This window comes from Oncorhynchus clarkii, chromosome 13, assembly GCF_045791955.1.
Source record: "Oncorhynchus clarkii lewisi isolate Uvic-CL-2024 chromosome 13, UVic_Ocla_1.0, whole genome shotgun sequence".
NCBI lineage: Eukaryota > Metazoa > Chordata > Actinopteri > Salmoniformes > Salmonidae > Oncorhynchus > Oncorhynchus clarkii.
In genome coordinates this window covers 1,696,570-1,715,275 of record NC_092159.1, presented here as the reverse complement: position 1 = coordinate 1,715,275, position 18,706 = coordinate 1,696,570, and the positions used below count along the sequence as shown (strand labels likewise).

Here is an 18,706-nt window from a genome sequence, read left to right as displayed (position 1 = left end):
TCGCCTGTCTGTCTGTTACTCTGCTCTACCGAGTCGCCTGCCTGTCTGTTACTCTGCTCTACCGAGTCGCCTGCCTGTCTGTTACTCTGCTCTGCCGAGTCGCCTGCCTGTCTGTTACTCTGCTCTGCCGAGTCGCCTGTCTTACTCTGCTCTACCGAGTCGCCTGCCTGTCTGTTGCTCTGATCTACATGACTGAGTCACCAGTCTGTTTTCTGTCTCTGTCTGTTACTTTGTGTGGAGGAGCCAGACTAAGCCCTTCCAACAGAAGGAAATGATCACATGCATCTGGTGGAACAGAACAAGAAACAGGGAAGGTGGATAATGAAGAGGGGAGTCTCATCTACCCTCCCTCTCTCTCTCACCCTAGTCTACCTTCTCTCTCTCACCCTAGTCTACCCTCTCTCTCTCACCCTAGTCTACCCTCTCTCTCTCTCTCGCCCACCCTAGTCTACTCTCTCTCTCTCTCTCCCACCCTAGTCTACCCTCTCTCTCTCTCTCCCACCCTAGTCTACTCTCTCTCTCTCCCACCCTAGTCTACTCTCTCTCTCCCACCCTAGTCTACTCTCTCTTTCCCACCCTAGTCTACTCTCTCCCTTTCCCACCCTAGTCTACTCTCTCTCTCTCTTTCCCACCCTAGTCTACCCTCTCTCTCTCCCACCCTAGTCTACCCTCTCTCCCTCTCTCTCTCCCACCCTAGTCTACCCTCTCTCTCACCCTCCCTTCCCTTTCTGTTGCAGATGTGAATGTTCTACTTTAACTCCTTCCTCTCTGTAGAAGCCAAGTCTTTTCTACTTCTCTCTCTCCCACCCTAGTCTACCCTCCCTTCCCTTTCTGTTGCAGATGTGAATGTTCTACTTTAACTCCTTCCTCTCTGTAGAAGCCAAGTCTTTTCTACTTCTCTCTTTTTGCGTAAGTTTCTATTTTCTCCCTCGCCGCTTTTTTTTTGCAGAAGCAAGTTCTGCCTCTACCTTCAGCCCGTCTCTTTTTTTCAGAAGTTTGTTTTCCCTCCCCCGGCCTCACCCCTCCCTCCCTTCCTGCCCGGCCTCACCCCTCCCTCTGTTCCTCTTTTTGCGGAAGCAACTTTTTCTACCTCCTTCTCGTCTACAGAAGTGTCTGTTCTCTCTCCGTCACTCTGTCGGTAACTTTCGCGTCGACTGGCCAGAGTCCGCGAGCTGTTCTCTCCACTCATCTCTCCAACCGTATCATCCCTCCATCTCAGGGTAAGTACAAGTTCTCTCGGCTGACCGGTCATGTCCAGACATGTGTGGTTGGTTCTACTGATAAACAGACAACCAGGCAGAAACCTTATTTTTTTTTTTACAACGCAAAACAATGAAAACTACGAGGAAAAGTTACCAAGATGACACGTTTTCAACGTTGTGTAATGAAACAGGCAGGGAAGCAGGACTCGAACCCTCGACCTTTCTAGCCCGAAAGTCCAGCGCGCGCTATAAGCGGCACAGTCGATATCCGCTTTTATAACCCCCCCCCCCCCCCCCCCCCCCCAGGGTCTTACAGTAGAGTGTGTTCCATCACAGCAGCAAGATTTGTGACCTGTTGCCACGAGAAAAGGGCAACCAGTGAAGAACACACACCATTGTAAATACAACCCATATTTATGCTTATTTATTTTATCTTGTGTCCTTTAACCATTTGTACATTGTTAAAACACTGTATATATATAATATGACATTTGTAATGTCTTTATTGTTTTGAAACTTCTGTATGTGTAATGTTTACTGTTAATTTGTATTGTTTATTTCACTTTATATATTCACTGTATATATTATCTACCTCACTTGCTTTGGCAATGTTAACACATGTTTCCCATGCCAATAAAGCCCTTGAATTTAATTTAATTTAATTGAGAGAGAGAGACAGTAGATAGAGGGGACGTTGTTCCAGCTGTAGAGCTGCAGTGACACCACTGTTCTGTGTGGAGTCAGACACGCCAGCTTTACGTTAGTCCGGGAACCATGGCAACGACAGTTGGTTAGCTAGCGTGTCGCCGCTGTTCTGTGTGGAGTCAGACACGCCAGCTTTACGTTAGTCCGGGAACCATGGCAACGACAGTTGGTTAGCTAGCGTGTCGCCGCTGTTCTGTGTGGAGTCAGACACGCCAGCTTTACGTTAGTCCGGGAACCATGGCAATAACAGTTGGTTAGCAACACACCTTATTGAAGATGTAGCGGACAACTTTAAACAGACCGTTTCCTGTTGTTACAAGGCTACGTTGTGTTGATGTGTTATATATATGTTTATGTTTGACTTGTATCATTCATTTCATGCCACAGGGGCTCAGTCTAACACAACCTAGACATGACTGTACCTCTCTCTCTGAAGTTTTCAGTTAGATGGTGATTTTATGACCAATTTAAAGTGTGTGTGACGTTGCAGTCTAGTGCAATTTTTTTTTTTTTTTTTTTTTATTCAACAGGAACTACAGAGGCCTCTCATTGGCTCATCTCACTTTCTGGTTCTGCATTGTCCCGATTTGGTTATGTCTTACCACAGCTTCTTGCTCGAGCCAATCAGCTGCCACTCCTGGAACAAGGACCGGACCCGTGAGTAGGAAAACTCTCTCTGATTGGTCAATAGGACTTCCTCACCTACAGAAGTAGAATCACTAGAGGAAACCCAACTCAGATGGTGTTGAACAGGAACTCACAAAGCTGAGTTGTAGTGAAGTTAATTTGATTACAGATAGAAAATATATTGAAACACACCAAGCTAACTGAAACACACCAAGCTAACTGAAACACACCAAGCTAACTGAAACACACCAAGCTAACTGAAACACACCGAGCTAACTGAAACACACCAAGCTAACTGAAACACACCAAGCCAACTGAAACACACCAAGCTAACTGAAACGCACCAAGCTAACTGAAACGCACCAAGCTAACTGAAACACACCAAGCTAACTCTAAACACACCAAGCTAACTCTAAACACACCAAGCTAACTGAAACACACCAAGCTAACTGAAACACACCAAGCTAACTGAAACACACCAAGCTAACTGAAACACACCAAGCTAACTGAAATTGATCCAAATTAAAAACAAAAACAGGCTTAAGTTGAGTCTGACGGGGGGCTGTGATTGGCTCCCATGTGGCTGGAGGAATTTCCTGTTGTAGCGAGAGGGGTGGTGTTCTGGGTCTCTCAGAGAGAGACATCTCAGTGTTCTACAGAGCTCAGGAAACTAACTCCATATTTGGGTTGTTTCGATCTGAGTCTTCGGTTTCTGCTCAAAATGGATGGTGGGTCTGGGCAGAGCACACAGACACGCGCGCGCACAACCACAGTGTGTGAGTCATACAAACAGGAACAGGAGGTGAACTGGCGGTTTTCAATTCTGACACGAGAGAAACACACTGAGAGGCAGACAGACACGCTGAGAGAAACACGCTGAGAGGCAGACAGACACGCTGAGAGGCAGACAGACACGCTGAGAGGCAGACAGACACGCTGAGAGGCAGACAGACACGCTGAGAGGCAGACAGACACGCCGAGAGGCAGACAGACACACACATAGATGTGAGAGGAGTGTGACCTTGCTTCCCACGCTATACTGTTGCAAACACACTCACTCACACGAACCAACAGCCCTCTGAATATAATGTAATATCTCCCTATAGAGATTGATCTGATATATATAGTGTAATATCTCCCCATAGAGATTGATCTGATGATATAGTGTGATCTCTCCCTATAGAGATTGATCTGATATATATAGTGTGATCTCTCCCTATAGAGATTGATCTGATATATATAGTGTGATCTCTCCCTATAGAGATTGATCTGATATATATAGTGTAATATCTCCCCATAGAGATTGATCTGATGATATAGTGTGATCTCTCCCTATAGAGATTGATCTGATATATATATATATATATAGTGTGATATCTCCCTATAGAGATTGATCTGATATATATGGTGTGATATCTCCCTATATAGATTGATCTGATGATATAGTGTGATCTCTCCCTATAGAGATTGATCTGATATATATATATAGTGTGATATCTCCCTATAGAGATTGATCTGATGATATAGTGTGATCTCTCCCTATAGAGATTGCTCTGATATATATAGTGTGATATCTCCCTATAGAGATTGATCTGATATATATAGTGTGATATCTCCCTATAGAGATTGATCTGATATATATAGTGTGATATCTCCCTATAGAGATTGATCTGATATATATAGTGTGATATCTCCCTATAGAGATATCTCCCTATAGAGATTGATCTGATATATATAGTGTGATATCTCCCTATAGAGATTGATCTGATATATATAGTGTGATATCTCCCTATAGAGATTGATCTGATATATATAGTGTGATATCTCCCTATAGAGATTGATCTGATATATATAGTGTGATCTCTCCCTATAGAGATTGATCTGATATATATAGTGTGATCTCTCCCTATAGAGATTGATCTGATATATATAGTGTAATATCTCCCTATAGAGATTGATCTGATATATATAGTGTAATATCTCCCGATAGTGATTGATCTGATATATATAGTGTAATCTCTCCCTATAGAGATTGATCTGATATATATAGTGTAATATCTCCCGATAGTGATTGATCTGATATATATAGTGTGATCTCTCCCTATAGAGATTGATCTGATATATATAGTGTAATATCTCCCTATAGAGATTGATCTGATATATATAGTGTAATATCTCCCGATAGTGATTGATCTGATATATATAGTGTAATCTCTCCCTATAGAGATTGATCTGATATATATATAGTGTAATATCTCCCTATAGAGATTGATCTGATATATATAGTGTGATCTCTCCCCATAGAGATTGATCTGATGATATAGTGTGATCTCTCCCTATAGAGATTGATCTGATATATATAGTGTGATATCTCCCTATAGAGATTGATATGATGATATAGTGTGATCTCTCCCTATAGAGATTGCTCTGTGTCCCAACAACCATGATGTCCACATCTATAAGAAGGACGGGACCAAGTGGACCAAGATTCATGAACTGAAGGAGCACAACGGACAGGTCACAGGTGAGACACGTTACAGAGGCATTTATTAGAGAGTTCTTGTTTCTGGCCCTGTTCTCCCTAACTCTTTATGCCTCCCCCCCCCCCCCCCATCTCTCCAGGTATAGACTGGGCTCCAGACAGTAACTCTATGCCCCCCCCCTTCCCATCTCTCCAGGTATAGACTGGGCTCCAGACAGTAACTCTATGCCCCCCCCTCCCATCTCTCCAGGTATAGACTGGGCTCCAGACAGTAACTCTATGCCTCCCCCCTCCCATCTCTCCAGGTATAGACTGGGCTCCAGACAGTAACTCTATGCCCCCCCCCCTTCCCATCTCTCCAGGTATAGACTGGGCTCCAGACAGTAACTCTATGCCCCCCCCTCCCATCTCTCCAGGTATAGACTGGGCTCCAGACAGTAACGCTATGCCCCCCCCCTCCCATCTCTCCAGGTATAGACTGGGCTCCAGACAGTAACTCTATGCCTCCCCCCTCCCATCTCTCCAGGTATAGACTGGGCTCCAGACAGTAACTCTATGCCCCCTCCCATCTCTCCAGGTATAGACTGGGCTCCAGACAGTAACTCTATGCCCCCCCCCCTCCCATCTCTCCAGGTATAGACTGGGCTCCAGACAGTAACTCTATGCCCCCCCCCTCCCATCTCTCCAGGTATAGACTGGGCTCCAGAGAGTAACTCTATGCCCCCTCCCATCTCTCCAGGTATAGACTGGGCTCCAGACAGTAACTCTATGCCCCCCCCATCTCTCCAGGTATAGACTGGGCTCCAGACATTAACTCTATGCCCCCTCCATCTCTCCAGGTATAGACTGGGCTCCAGACATTAACTCTATCCCCCCTCCATCTCTCCAGGTATAGACTGGGCTCCAGACAGTAACTCTATGCCCCCGCCCTTCCATCTCTCCAGGTATAGACTGGGCTCCAGACAGTAACTCTATGCCCCCCCCCCATCTCTCCAGGTATAGACTGGGCTCCAGAGAGTAACCGTATCGTGACCTGTGGGACGGACCGTAACGCGTATGTCTGGTCTCTGAAGGGGGAGGTGTGGAAGCCCACCCTGGTCATCCTCCGTATCAACCGGGCTGCTCGCTGTGTCAGCTGGTCTCCCAAGGAGAACAAGTTCGCTGTGGGCAGCGGATCACGCCTCATATCCATCTGCTACTTTGAACAGGAGAATGACTGGTGAGGACTAGACAGGACTGGGTTTAACTATATCTGTTATAGAGAACAGGAGAATGACTGGTGAGGACTAGACAGGACTGGGTTTAACTATATCTGTTATAGAGAACAGGAGAATGACTGGTGAGGACTAGACAGGACTGGGTTTAACTATATCTGTTATAGAGAACAGGAGAATGACTGGTGAGGACTAGACAGGACTGGGTTTAACTATATCTGTAATAGAGAACAGGAGAATGACTGGTGAGGACTAGACAGGACTGGGTTTAACTATATCTGTTATAGAGAACAGGAGAATGACTGGTGAGAGAATATAGAATGCCTCTGTCCTAAATACCATCCTAGTCCCTGTCCTCAATACCATCCTAGTCTCTGTCCTAAATACCATCCTAGTCCCTGTCCTCAATACCATCCTAGTCCCTGTCCTCAACACCATCCTAGTCCCTGTCCTCAATACCATCCTAGTCTCTGTCCTCAATACCATCCTAGTCCCTGTCCTAAATACCATCCTAGTCCCTGTCCTCAATACCATCCTAGTCCCTGTCCTAAATACCATCCTAGTCCCTGTCCTCAACACCATCCTAGTCTCTGTCCTAAATACCATCCTAGTCTCTGTCCTAAATACCATCCTAGTCCCTGTCCTATGTAACAGGCTCTGTCCTAAATACCATCCTAGTCCCTGTCCTAAATACCATCCTAGTCCCTGTCCTAAATACCATCCTAGTCCCTGTCCTAAATACCATCCTAGTCTCTGTCCTATGTAACAGGCTCTGTCCTAAATACCATCCTAGTCCCTGTCCTAAATACCATCCTAGTCCCTGTCCTAAATACCATCCTAGTCCCTGTCCTAAATACCATCCTAGTCCCTGTCCTATATACCATCCTAGTCCCTGTCCTATGTAACAGGCTCTGTCCTAAATACCATCCTAGTCCCTGTCCTAAACACCATCCTAGTCCCTGTCCTAAACACCATCCTAGTCCCTGTCCTAAACACCATCCTAGTCCCTGTCCTAAACACCATCCTAGTCCCTGTCCTAAATACCATCCTAGTCCCTGTCCTAAATACCATCCTAGTCCCTGTCCTAAACACCATCCTAGTCCCTGTCCTCAATACCATCCTAGTCCCTGTCCTAAATACCATCCTAGTCCCTGTCCTAAATACCATCCTAGTCCCTGTCCTAAATACCATCCTAGTCCCTGTCCTATGTAACAGGCTCTGTCCTAAACACCATCCTAGTCCCTGTCCTAAATACCATCCTAGTCCCTGTCCTAAACACCATCCTAGTCCCTGTCCTAAATACCATCCTAGTCCCTGTCCTAAACACCATCCTAGTCCCTGTCCTATGTAACAGGCTCTGTCCTCAATACCATCCTAGTCCCTGTCCTCAATACCATCCTAGTCCCTGTCCTAAACACCATCCTAGTCCCTGTCCTCAATACCATCCTAGTCCCTGTCCTAAACACCATCCTAGTCCCTGTCCTCAATACCGTCCTGTCCTCAATAGCATCCTAGTCCCTGTCCTCAATACCATCCTAGTCCCTGTCCTAAATACCATCCTAGTCCCTGTCCTAAACACCATCCTAGTCCCTGTCCTAAATACCATCCTAGTCCCTGTCCTAAATACCATCCTAGTCCCTGTCCTCAATACCATCCTAGTCCCTGTCCTACACACCATCCTAGGCCCTGTCCTACATGGTGCAGTACTTCCTTCAACCATATCTCAACCACGTTCCAACCCTGTTATTCCCAGGTGGGTCTGTAAGCACATCAAGAAGCCGATCCGTTCCACCGTCCTCAGTCTGGACTGGCATCCTAACAACGTGCTGCTGGCGGCTGGATCCTGTGACTTCAAATGCAGGTAGAGAGAGAAACCGTCAGAGACCATGTTTCAGCCTCATCAGTAGAGAGAGAGAGACCGTCAGAGACCATGTTTCAGCCTCATCAGTAGAGAGACCGTCAGAGACCATGTTTCAGCCTCATCAGTAGAGAGACAGACCGTCAGAGTCCATGTTTCAGCCTCATCAGTAGAGAGAGAGACCGTCAGAGTCCATGTTTCAGCCTCATCAGTAGAGAGAGAGACCGTCAGAGACCATGTTTCAGCCTCATCAGTAGAGAGAGAGATCGTCAGAGACCATGTTTCAGCCTCATCAGTAGAGAGAGAGACTGTCAGAGACCATGTTTCAGCCTCATCAGTAGAGAGAGAGACCGTCAGAGACCATGTTTCAGCCTCATCAGTAGAGAGACCATCAGAGACCATGTTTCAGCCTCATCAGTAGAGAGAGAGAGCGAGACCGTCAGAGACCAGGTTTCAGCCTCATCAGTAGAGAGAGAGAGAGAGACCGTCAGAGACCATGTTTCAGCCTCATCAGTAGAGAGAGAGAGAGACCGTCAGAGACCATGTTTCAGCCTCATCAGTAGAGAGAGAGAGAGAGAGACCGTCAGAGACCATGTTTCACTCTCATCGGTAGAGAGAGAGACCGTCAGAGACCATGTTTCAGCCTCATCAGTAGAGAGAGAGAGGCCGTCAGAGACCATGTTTCAGCCTCATCAGTAGAGAGAGAGAGACCGTCAGAGACCATGTTTCAGCCTCATCAGTAGAGAGAGAGACCGTCAGAGACCATGTTTCAGCCTCATCAGTAGGAAGAGAGATCGTCAGAGACCATGTTTCAGCCTCATCAGTAGAGAGAGAGACCGTCAGAGACCATGTTTCAGCCTCATCAGTAGAGAGAGAGAGACAGACTGTCAGAGACCATGTTTCAGCCTCATCAGTAGAAAGAGAGACCGTCAGAGACCATGTTTCAGCCTCATCAGTAGAGAGACCATCAGAGACCATGTTTCAGCCTCATCAGTAGAGAGAGAGAGCGAGACCGCCAGAGACCAGGTTTCAGCCTCATCAGTAGAGAGAGAGAGAGAGACCGCTTGAGACCATGTTTCAGCCTCATCAGTAGAGAGAGAGACCGTCAGAGACCATGTTTCAGCCTCATCAGTAGAGAGAGAGACCGTCAGAGACCATGTTTCAGCCTCATCAGTAGAGAGCGAGAGAGAGACCGTCAGAGACCATGTTTCAGCCTCATCAGTAGAGAGAGAGAGAACGTCAGAGACTATGTTTCAGCCTCATCAGTAGAGAGAGAGACCGTCAGAGACCATGTTTCAGCCTCATCGGTAGAGTGAGAGAGATCGTCAGAGACCATGTTTCAGCCTCATCAGTAGAGAGAGAGACTGTCAGAGACCATGTTTCAGCCTCATCAGTAGAGAGAGAGACCGTCAGAGACCATGTTTCAGCCTCATCAGTAGAGAGAGAGACCGTCAGAGACCAAGTTACAGCATCATCAGTAGAGAGAGAGACCGTCAGAGACCATGTTTCAGCCTCATCAGTAGAGAGAGAGAGACAGACCGTCAGAGGCCATGTTTCAGCCTCATCAGTAGAGAGACCGTCAGAGACCTTGTTTCAGCCTCATCAGTAGAGAGAGAGAGAGAGACCATGTTTCAGCCTCATCAGTAGAGACAGACCGTCAGAGACCATGTTTCAGCCTCATCAGTAGAGAGAGAGACCGTCAGAGACCATGTTTCAGCCTCATCAGTAGAGAGAGAGATCGTCAGAGACCATGTTTCAGCCTCATCAGTAGAGAGACAGACCGTCAGAGACCATGTTTCAGCCTCATCAGTAGAGAGAGAGAGACCGTCAGAGACCATGTTTCAGCCTCATCAGTAGAGAGACCGTCAGAGACCATGTTTCAGCCTCATCAGTAGAGAGACAGACCGTCAGAGTCCATGTTTCAGCCTCATCAGTAGAGAGAGAGACCGTCAGAGACCATGTTTCAGCCTCATCAGTAGAGAGAGAGATCGTCAGAGACCATGTTTCAGCCTCATCAGTAGAGAGACAGACCGTCAGAGTCCATGTTTCAGCCTCATCAGTAGAGAGAGAGACCGTCAGAGACCATGTTTCAGCCTCATCAGTAGAGAGAGAGAGAACGTCAGAGACCATGTTTCAGCCTCATCAGTAGAGACAGACAGACCGTCAGAGACCATGTTTCAGCCTCATCAGTAGAGAGAGAGACCGTCAGAGACCATGTTTCAGCCTCATCAGTAGGGAGAGAGATCGTCAGAGACCATGTTTCAGCCTCATCAGTAGAGAGAGAGACCGTCTGAGACCATGTTTCAGCCTCATCAGTAGAGAGAGAGAGACAGACTGTCAGAGACCATGTTTCAGCCTCATCAGTAGAGAGAGAGACCGTCAGAGACCATGTTTCAGCCTCATCAGTAGAGAGACCATCAGAGACCATGTTTCAGCCTCATCAGTAGAGAGAGAGAGCGAGACCGCCAGATACCAGGTTTCAGCCTCATCAGTAGAGAGAGAGAGACCGTCAGAGACCATGTTTCAGCCTCATCAGTAGAGAGAGAGACCGTCAGAGACCATGTTTCAGCCTCATCAGTAGAGAGAGAGACCGTCAGAGACCATGTTACAGCATCATCAGTAGAGAGAGAGACCGTCAGAGACCATGTTTCAGCCTCATCAGTAGAGAGAGAGAGACAGACCGTCAGAGTCCATGTTTCAGCCTCATCAGTAGAGAGAGAGACCGTCAGAGACCATGTTTCAGCCTCATCAGTAGAGAGAGAGAGAGAGACCATGTTTCAGCCTCATCAGTAGAGACAGACCGTCAGAGACCATGTTTCAGCCTCATCAGTAGAGAGACAGACCGTCAGAGACCATGTTTCAGCTTCATCAGTAGAGAGAGAGAGACCGTCAGAGACCATGTTTCAGCCTCATCAGTAGAGAGAGAGAGACCGCCAGAGACCATGTTTCTCTACTTAATTCTCTTCCCTCTCCCCCTTAATATATTACCCCCCCTCCCCCCTCTCTCTCCCCCAGGGTGTTCTCGGCCTACATCAAGGAGGTGGAGGAGAAGCCCGGACCCACAGTGTGGGGGTCCAAGATGCCCTTTGGAGAGGTGCTGTTTGAGTCTGGGCCCTCAGGGGTGTCTGGGGGGGCTGGAGATGGGGCAGGAGGGGGATGGGTCCACGGGGTCTGTTTCTCCCACAGCGGGAACCGCCTGGCCTGGACATCACATGACTCGACTGTGGCGATCGCAGAGGGAGGCAAGACCAGCACGTAAGGAGAGAGAACACTGATCTGTGTGTTTTCTGGTATCAGCAGTCTGATCTCTCTGTGTATATTCTGGTATCAGTAGTCTGATCTCTCTGTGTGTATATTCTGATCTCTGTGTGTGTATTCTGGTATCAGCAGTCTGATCTCTCTGTGTGTATTCTGGTATCAGCAGTCTGATCTCTCTGTGTGTATTCTGGTATCAGCAGTCTGATCTCTCTGTGTGTATTCTGGTATCAGCAGTCTGATCTCTCTGTGTGTATTCTAGGATCAGTAGTCTGATCTCTCTGTGTGTATTCTGATCTCTCTGTGTGTATATTCTGATCTCTGTGTGTGTATTCTGGTATCAGCAGTCTGATCTCTGTGTGTATTCTGGTATCAGTAGTCTGATCTCTCTGTGTGTATTCTAGGATCAGCAGTCTGAGCTCTGAGACCCTTCCTCTGCTGTGTGTCAGCTTTATCACTGAGAACAGCCTGGTGGCCGCTGTGAGTACACACACACACACACACACACACACACACCCTCTCTCTCTCCTGTGTCTGTCTCACTTTGTGTCTCTCTCTCCTGTGTCTGTCTCACTGTGTCTCTCCTCTCTCTCCTGTGTCTGTCTCACTGTGTCTCTCCTCTCTCTCCTGTGTCTGTCTCACTGTGTCTCTCCTCTCTCTCCTGTGTCTGTCTCACTGTGTCTCTCTCCTGTGTCTGTCTCACTGTGTCTCTCCTCTCTAGGGTCATGACTGCTACCCGGTGCTGTTTGTGTATGACGGTACTAAGGGCTCAGTAACGTTCGGAGGGAAGCTGGACGTTCCCAAGCAGACGTCTCAGAGAGGGATCAGCGCCAGGGAACGCTTCCAGAACCTGGACCGCCGAGCCACCTCGTCCGAGACCACCGAGCAGGGCCTGGAGAGTCTGCACAAGAACAGCATCAGGTGGGGTGGGGGGGTGGGGGTGTGTGTGTGTATTTCTGGGGTCGTAATGACTAAGTGTGTGTGTCTGGGGTCGTAATGTGTGTGTGTGTGTGTATGTCTGGGTTCGTAATGACTAAGTGTGTGTGTGTATTTCTGGGGTCATAATGACTGCATTTCTGGGGTCATAATGACTGTATTTCTGGGGTCGTAATGTCTGTGTGTATTTCTGGGGTCGTAATGTCTGTGTGTATTTCTGGGGTCGTAGTGTGTGTGTGTGTGTGTGTGTGTGTGCGTGTGTGTCTGGGGTCGTAGTGTGTGTGTGTCTGGGGTCGTAGTGTGTGTGTGTGTGTGTGTGTGTGTGTGTGTGTGTGTCTGGGGTCGTAGTGTGTGTGTGTGTCTGGGGTCGTAGTGTGTGTGTGTGTGTGTGTGTGTGTGTGTGTGTGTGTGTGTGTGCTAACTGTCTCTTTGTATTCCAGTCAGATCTCTGTGCTGGAAGGAGGGAAGAGTAAATGTTCCACGTTCTGTACCACTGGGATGGACGGAGGAATGGTCACATGGGACGTCAAGGTACACTACACTACACACACACTACACTACACACACACTACACTACACACACACTACACACACTACACACACACTACACACTACACTACACACACACTACACACACACCACACACACACACACACAGTCTGACACGTTCTGTACCACTGGGATGGACGGAGGAATGGTCACATGGGACGTCAAGGTACACACACTACACACACACACTACACTACACACACACTACACACACTACACTACACACACTACACACACACACTACACACACTACACACACTACAAACACACTACACACACACACACTACACACACACACACATTCTGACACGTTCTGTACCACTGGGATGGACGGAGGAATGGTCACATGGGACGTCAAGGTACACACACACTACACACACACAGTCTGACACGTTACTGTAGTTGTGCCTTGTCACCGTCGTCATGACATCTGGAATAGTTGTGAGCCATGAAGAGAAGATCATAAATATCATAAATATCATCTTCTACTGTTCCCAGAGTCTGGAGTCTGCCCTGAAGGATCTCTGATACCATGATCCTCTTCTTCTGTTCCCAGAGTCTGGAGTCTGCCCTGAAGGATCTCAAGATAGTCTGATACCATGACCCTCAGCCGACCAGCCGACCAGCCGACCAGCCGGGATATGAAGAAATCTCACCTCTTTGCCTTTCTGCTTCTCTGCGTCTGTCTGTCTCAGCTGCTGCTGGAGACATCTCCTTTCTGTCTGTCTCTGTTGAGCATCTGCTAGAAGCACGGCAGCCATGACAACGACGTCTGCATTCCACATGGCACCCTGTTATTTTTTATATAGGTAGACCAGGACCCATAGGACACCATTTGAGACACATCTTGGTTGTTTTGTTCTATCATCTTCTTTGTTTTAGAATCCAGGAAATGCGTTGTTCTGTTCCGTCAGGTGTTCTGTTCCGTCAGGTGTTCTGTTCCGTCAGGTGTTCTGTTCTGTCAGGTGTTCTGTTCTGTCAGGTGTTCTGTTCCGTCAGGTTCTGTTCCGTCAGGTGTTCTGTTCCGTCAGGTGTTCTGTTCCTGTCAGGTGTTCTGTTCCGTCAGGTGTTCTGTTCCGTCAGGTGTTCTGTTCCGTCAGGTGTTCTGTTCTGTCAGGTGTTCTGTTCCGTCAGGTGTTCTGTTCCGTCAGGTGTTCTGTTCCGTCAGGTGTTCTGTTCTGTCAGGTGTTCTGTTCTGTCAGGTGTTCTGTTCCGTCAGGTTCTGTTCCGTCAGGTGTTCTGTTCCGTCAGGTGTTCTGTTCCGTCAGGTGTTCTGTTCCGTCAGGTGTTCTGTTCCGTCAGGTGTTCTGTTCTGATAGTTGTATCTGGACATACAGCTGTGCTCTTTAAATATACGGCACGATTCACTTTGGCTTCTGGAATTAGTTTACTTGGGTTTTAGTTTTGATGTTCACACATGAATTTGTTGGATTTACAGCACAGGACCAAGAAAAAAATAATATCTAAACTTGAGATTTTTCACTTCAAATAAATAAATAAATAAAAAATAGAATGGACTAACCCTTACAAAAAAAGATGACAGTGTTTGATACTACAGTAAATGCAGTCGACTGGTATTTTGGACGTAGTAATTTCAGAATAACTGCAGTTAGACTGCTCTCTGTCTTTATTTTTGTAACGGGAAACGATTCTGAATTGTAGTTAATTTGGTTTGGAGGCAGGTGATTAGTTTACTGTGTGATGTAATATATCTGTGGTAAGTTGCAGGTGCCTACAGGGTTAAAAAAAAAAGCCATTCAACCAGTTGTGAAAAGTTGGAAACAGGACATTCTGCTCCGATGAACTCCGTTATCAAGTGTCGATGTATTAGAGCGCAGCTGTTCGCTAAAGGACTTATTATAGTAGGACGCGTCAGAGTGGAAGGCTACAGCAGGTATATAATCACGAAGAAAGCCAAGCAGCGGTACCTGTTAAATGCTTATGCTGGTCATAATATGCATTTTAATAAATGATTTACTATCATAGACGGTGTGTGTGTGTCTGTCTGTCCAAGTGTTTGATAAGACTGATCTGACGTCAACTAGTAACTGTTATGAAAATGTGGTCGAGACACGCCGAGTTTCAGACCGCAGTTTTTATATAAACTTTTCACGTAGATCATTCAGACACTCAGATTCCTCTTGTTTTTGTTCAGGTGTCGGACTCGCGCCATCTAGCGGCCACATTCAGTACGTAGATTAAACTACCCAAAAGTCTTGGTTATAGATGTTGGGTTCAAGCTTTGCTGGATGTGTTTTTATGTTAAATATTACGACACATGATGATGTTGACAGAAATTCCGACTTGATTCTGTAGTCGTCCGTTTTGTTCTAGAAAATAAAGAGAGAGAACCAACTATTCTCCAACCCGGTATCTCTGGCCGCTTAAAACAACATCAGGACTTGGGTCCAGATTGAACCGTTACCGAATCCGCTAAAAAAATATATATTAATAATAATAATAATAATAATGAAAGAAAAAATAAGTTTAAAAAAAAATTATAATATTTTTTTCTTCCGCGACGCAGGAAGACTGTTTTCCCTAGAAACCGTTTACATCGTTCGCACTTCCGGGTGTTGCCTGCTCTGAATCACGCGCATTATCGTCGCTGCAGCACCTTCGGCATCCCGGATACTCACCAGTCGGTGATCACCAGCAGCATCAGATTTAGATGTCTTTTAGATATCTAGTAGCAACACACCGCTGGAATCAAGACGGTCGAGGAAAAAGCGCTGCTGAAACACACAACTCTGAAGACATATTTTTTCATCGTTACACCCACGTCTCTCTACTGTTGCTTTTTTCCCCCCTTCACATTTTAAATGAATCTTGTAAGGTATGTGGTTTTGGGTTTTTATAAATTGCACCTAAATGTGTAAATCGCGACTCCCAGTTAATAGACGTTGTACCAACGTTTTTGAATGTGTTGGTTTGATAAGCCGAACAGACCGATATCGCCCAATAACCAGCGGTGACGTTTCTAACCTATTTGGGACTCCCTGTGACTGCTGTCCTATATTAGTTGGGTTTTATGTAACGCTATTATTAGGTACAATAGTGTAACGACCCTGGGTTTATAAGCGCGGATATCGAGTCTGCCGCTGGAGCTTTTGCGGTACAGTCGATGGCGCCCTGGACTTCGGGCTAGAAGGTCGAGTCCTGCTCCCCGCCGTTTCATTACAATATGACATGATAATAATACAATGATAATACACTGTTGGAATGGTTGAATGTCTGAGTTGTGTCTACGTCGCTCGGGAGCTGATCTGTTTCACAGTAGAATAACGAATACCGATTATGGTCCTTATCGATAATACCGGACCCCCTCTACTGCCCCGCGGGAACCCGAAAGGACCGCGCAGGGACGTGTTACTTCTACTAATCTATTTGATATCAGTTTCGTTGTACAGGCTGCACTATCATGGCTAAGTTGTTTCCATGGGTTTCTGATTTAAAGTAGTTATATCATCAGATGACAACATCAGCCTGATGCATTTACACCAGTAGACTTTTCCTAGGGGGGGGGGGGGGCTTACCCCGGTTTTGTCAGTAAGCAGGGTGGTTGTGTCAGTAAGTAGGGCGGTTGTGTCAGTAAGCAGGGTGGTTGTGTCAGTAAGCAGGGCGGTTGTGTCAGTAAGCAGGGCGGTTGTGTCAGTAAGCAGGGCGGTTGTGTCAGTAAGCAGGGCGGTTGTGTCAGTAAGCAGGGCGGTTGTGTCAGTAAGCAGGGCGGTTGTGTCAGTAAGCAGGGCGGTTGTGTCAGTAAGCAGGGTGGTTGTGTACATCTGACTATTGGTGGAGTGGATAGTTCAATCAATGTTAGCCTAGGTCACTCTGTGTGTGTGTCTGTCTGTCTGTCTGTCTGTCTGTCTAAACGGTGAGAGGAGATGACAGATAGGTAGTTGTATTGTTACTGTCCTGCTGTACGACTACACCACTTTGTCTTGAAGCAGACAGACACACTGACTACAGACAGACAGGTCTGGACAGACTGACTACAGACAGACAGACACACTGACTACAGACAGACAGACTGACTACAGACAGACAGGTCTGGACACACTGACTACAGACAGACAGACAGACAGACAGACAGGTCTGGACACACTGACTACAGACAGATAGACAGACAGGTCTGGACACACTGACTACAGACAGACAGACGGACAGGTCTGGACACACTGACTACAGACAGACAGGTCTGGACAGACTGACTACAGACAGGTCTGGACAGACTGACTACAGACAGACAGACAGGTCTGGACAGACTGACTACAGACAGACAGGTCTGGACAGACTTGACTACAGACAGATAGACAGGTCTGGACAGACTGACTACAGACAGACAGACAGGTCTGGACACACTGACTACAGACAGACAGGCAGACAGGTCTGGACACACTGACTACAGACAGACAGACAGGTCTGGACACACTGACTACAGACAGACAGACAGACAGGTCTGGACACACTGACTACAGACAGACAGGTCTGGACAGACTGACTACAGACAGACAGGTCTGGACAGACTGGACTACAGACAGACAGACAGGTCTGGACAGACTGACTACAGACAGACAGACAGGTCTGGACACACTGACTACAGACAGACAGACAAACAGGTCTGGACACACTGACTACAGACAGACAGACAGGTCTGGACACACTGACTACAGACAGACAGGTCTGGACAGACTGACTACAGACAGACAGGTCTGGACAGACTGACTACAGACAGACAGACAGGTCTGGACAGACTGACTACAGACAGACAGACAGGTCTGGACACACTGACTACAGACAGACAGACAGACAGGTCTGGACACACTGACTACAGACAAACAGACAGACAGGTCTGGACACACTGACTACAGACAGACAGGTCTGGACACACTGACTACAGACAGACAGACAGACAGGTCTGGACACACTGACTACAGACAGACAGACAGACAGACAGGTCTGGACACACTGACTACAGACAGACAGACAGGTCTGGACACACTGACTACAGACAGACAGACCGGTCTGGACACACTGACTACAGACAGACAGACAGGTCTGGACACACAGACAGACAGGTCTGGACACACAGACAGACAGGTCTGGACACACTGACTACAGACAGGTCTGGACATACTGACTACAGACAGGCAGACAGACAGGTCTGGACAGACTGACTACAGACAGACAGGTCTGGACAGACTTGACTACAGACAGATAGACAGGTCTGGACACACTGACTACAGACAGACAGACCGGTCTGGACACACTGACTACAGACAGACAGACCGGTCTGGACACACTGACTACAGACAGACAGACAGGTCTGGACACACAGACAGACAGGTCTGGACACACTGACTACAGACAGGTCTGGACATACTGACTACAGACAGGCAGACAGGTCTGGACACACTGACTACAGACAGACAGGTCTGGACACACTGACCACAGACAGGCAGACAGGTCTGGACACACTGACCACAGACAGGCAGACAGGTCTGGACACTGACTACAGACAGACAGACAGACAGGCCTGGACACACTGACCACAGACAGGCAGACAGGACACTGCAGTCAGAAAGAGAGAGTGTCACACACAGAGTCTGGACTAGGGGTAGCCCTGCTGGGCTTTGGCTCTGTGATCTGTTGGTCTGGCCTGGCCATGTGTGTGTGGCCTGGGGCTCAGGTCATTAACAGACAGCTTGATAACCTAATTAACAGAACTGCCAGCTGTCTGTATATGGAGGGATGGATGGATGGATGGAGGAGGAGGCATGGATGGAGGGGAGGGGGGATTGAGGGGGGAGGGATGGTAGGGGAGGGAGGGATTGATGGAGGGGAGGGAGGGATTGATGGAGGGGAGGGAGGGATGGAA

At 47.4% G+C, this 18,706-nt stretch overlaps 2 protein-coding genes across 12 annotated transcripts in view; both read left to right on the top strand.

Annotated features, from left to right (window-relative positions):
* Positions 1-1,051: 1,051 nt before the first annotated feature.
* LOC139424257 (actin-related protein 2/3 complex subunit 1B-like) lies at positions 1,052-14,813 on the top strand. Of its 11 annotated transcripts, XR_011635915.1 has the most exons (12): positions 1,052-1,220; positions 2,438-2,564; positions 4,954-5,058; positions 6,013-6,235; positions 7,984-8,091; positions 11,104-11,343; positions 11,748-11,823; positions 12,065-12,264; positions 12,720-12,810; positions 13,385-13,776; positions 13,843-13,996; positions 14,114-14,446. XR_011635915.1 is itself a non-coding variant. In XM_071175943.1 (11 exons), the coding sequence occupies exons 3-11, from the start codon at positions 2,501-2,503 to the stop codon at positions 13,421-13,423; spliced, it is 1,146 nt and encodes a 381-aa protein (XP_071032044.1). In that variant the 5' UTR covers positions 1,103-1,220; positions 1,509-1,599; positions 2,438-2,500; the 3' UTR covers positions 13,424-14,813. The 11 variants fall into 11 exon arrangements, 2 of the variants coding, with proteins under 2 accessions (XP_071032043.1, XP_071032044.1); XR_011635910.1 differs by having other exon boundaries at positions 1,103-1,220; positions 13,385-13,759; positions 13,794-14,813; XR_011635908.1 differs by having other exon boundaries at positions 1,103-1,220; positions 13,385-13,795; positions 13,828-14,813.
* A 649-nt stretch (positions 14,814-15,462) lies between these two features.
* Positions 15,463-18,706, top strand: part of LOC139423707 (monocyte to macrophage differentiation factor 2-like) — a 32,841-nt gene continuing 29,597 nt past the window's right edge. Inside the window, exon 1 of the mRNA XM_071175317.1 lies at positions 15,463-15,664. Within this exon, the coding sequence (XP_071031418.1) occupies positions 15,651-15,664 (14 nt within the window). The 5' untranslated portion in view covers positions 15,463-15,650. The remainder of the gene's footprint in view (positions 15,665-18,706) is intronic.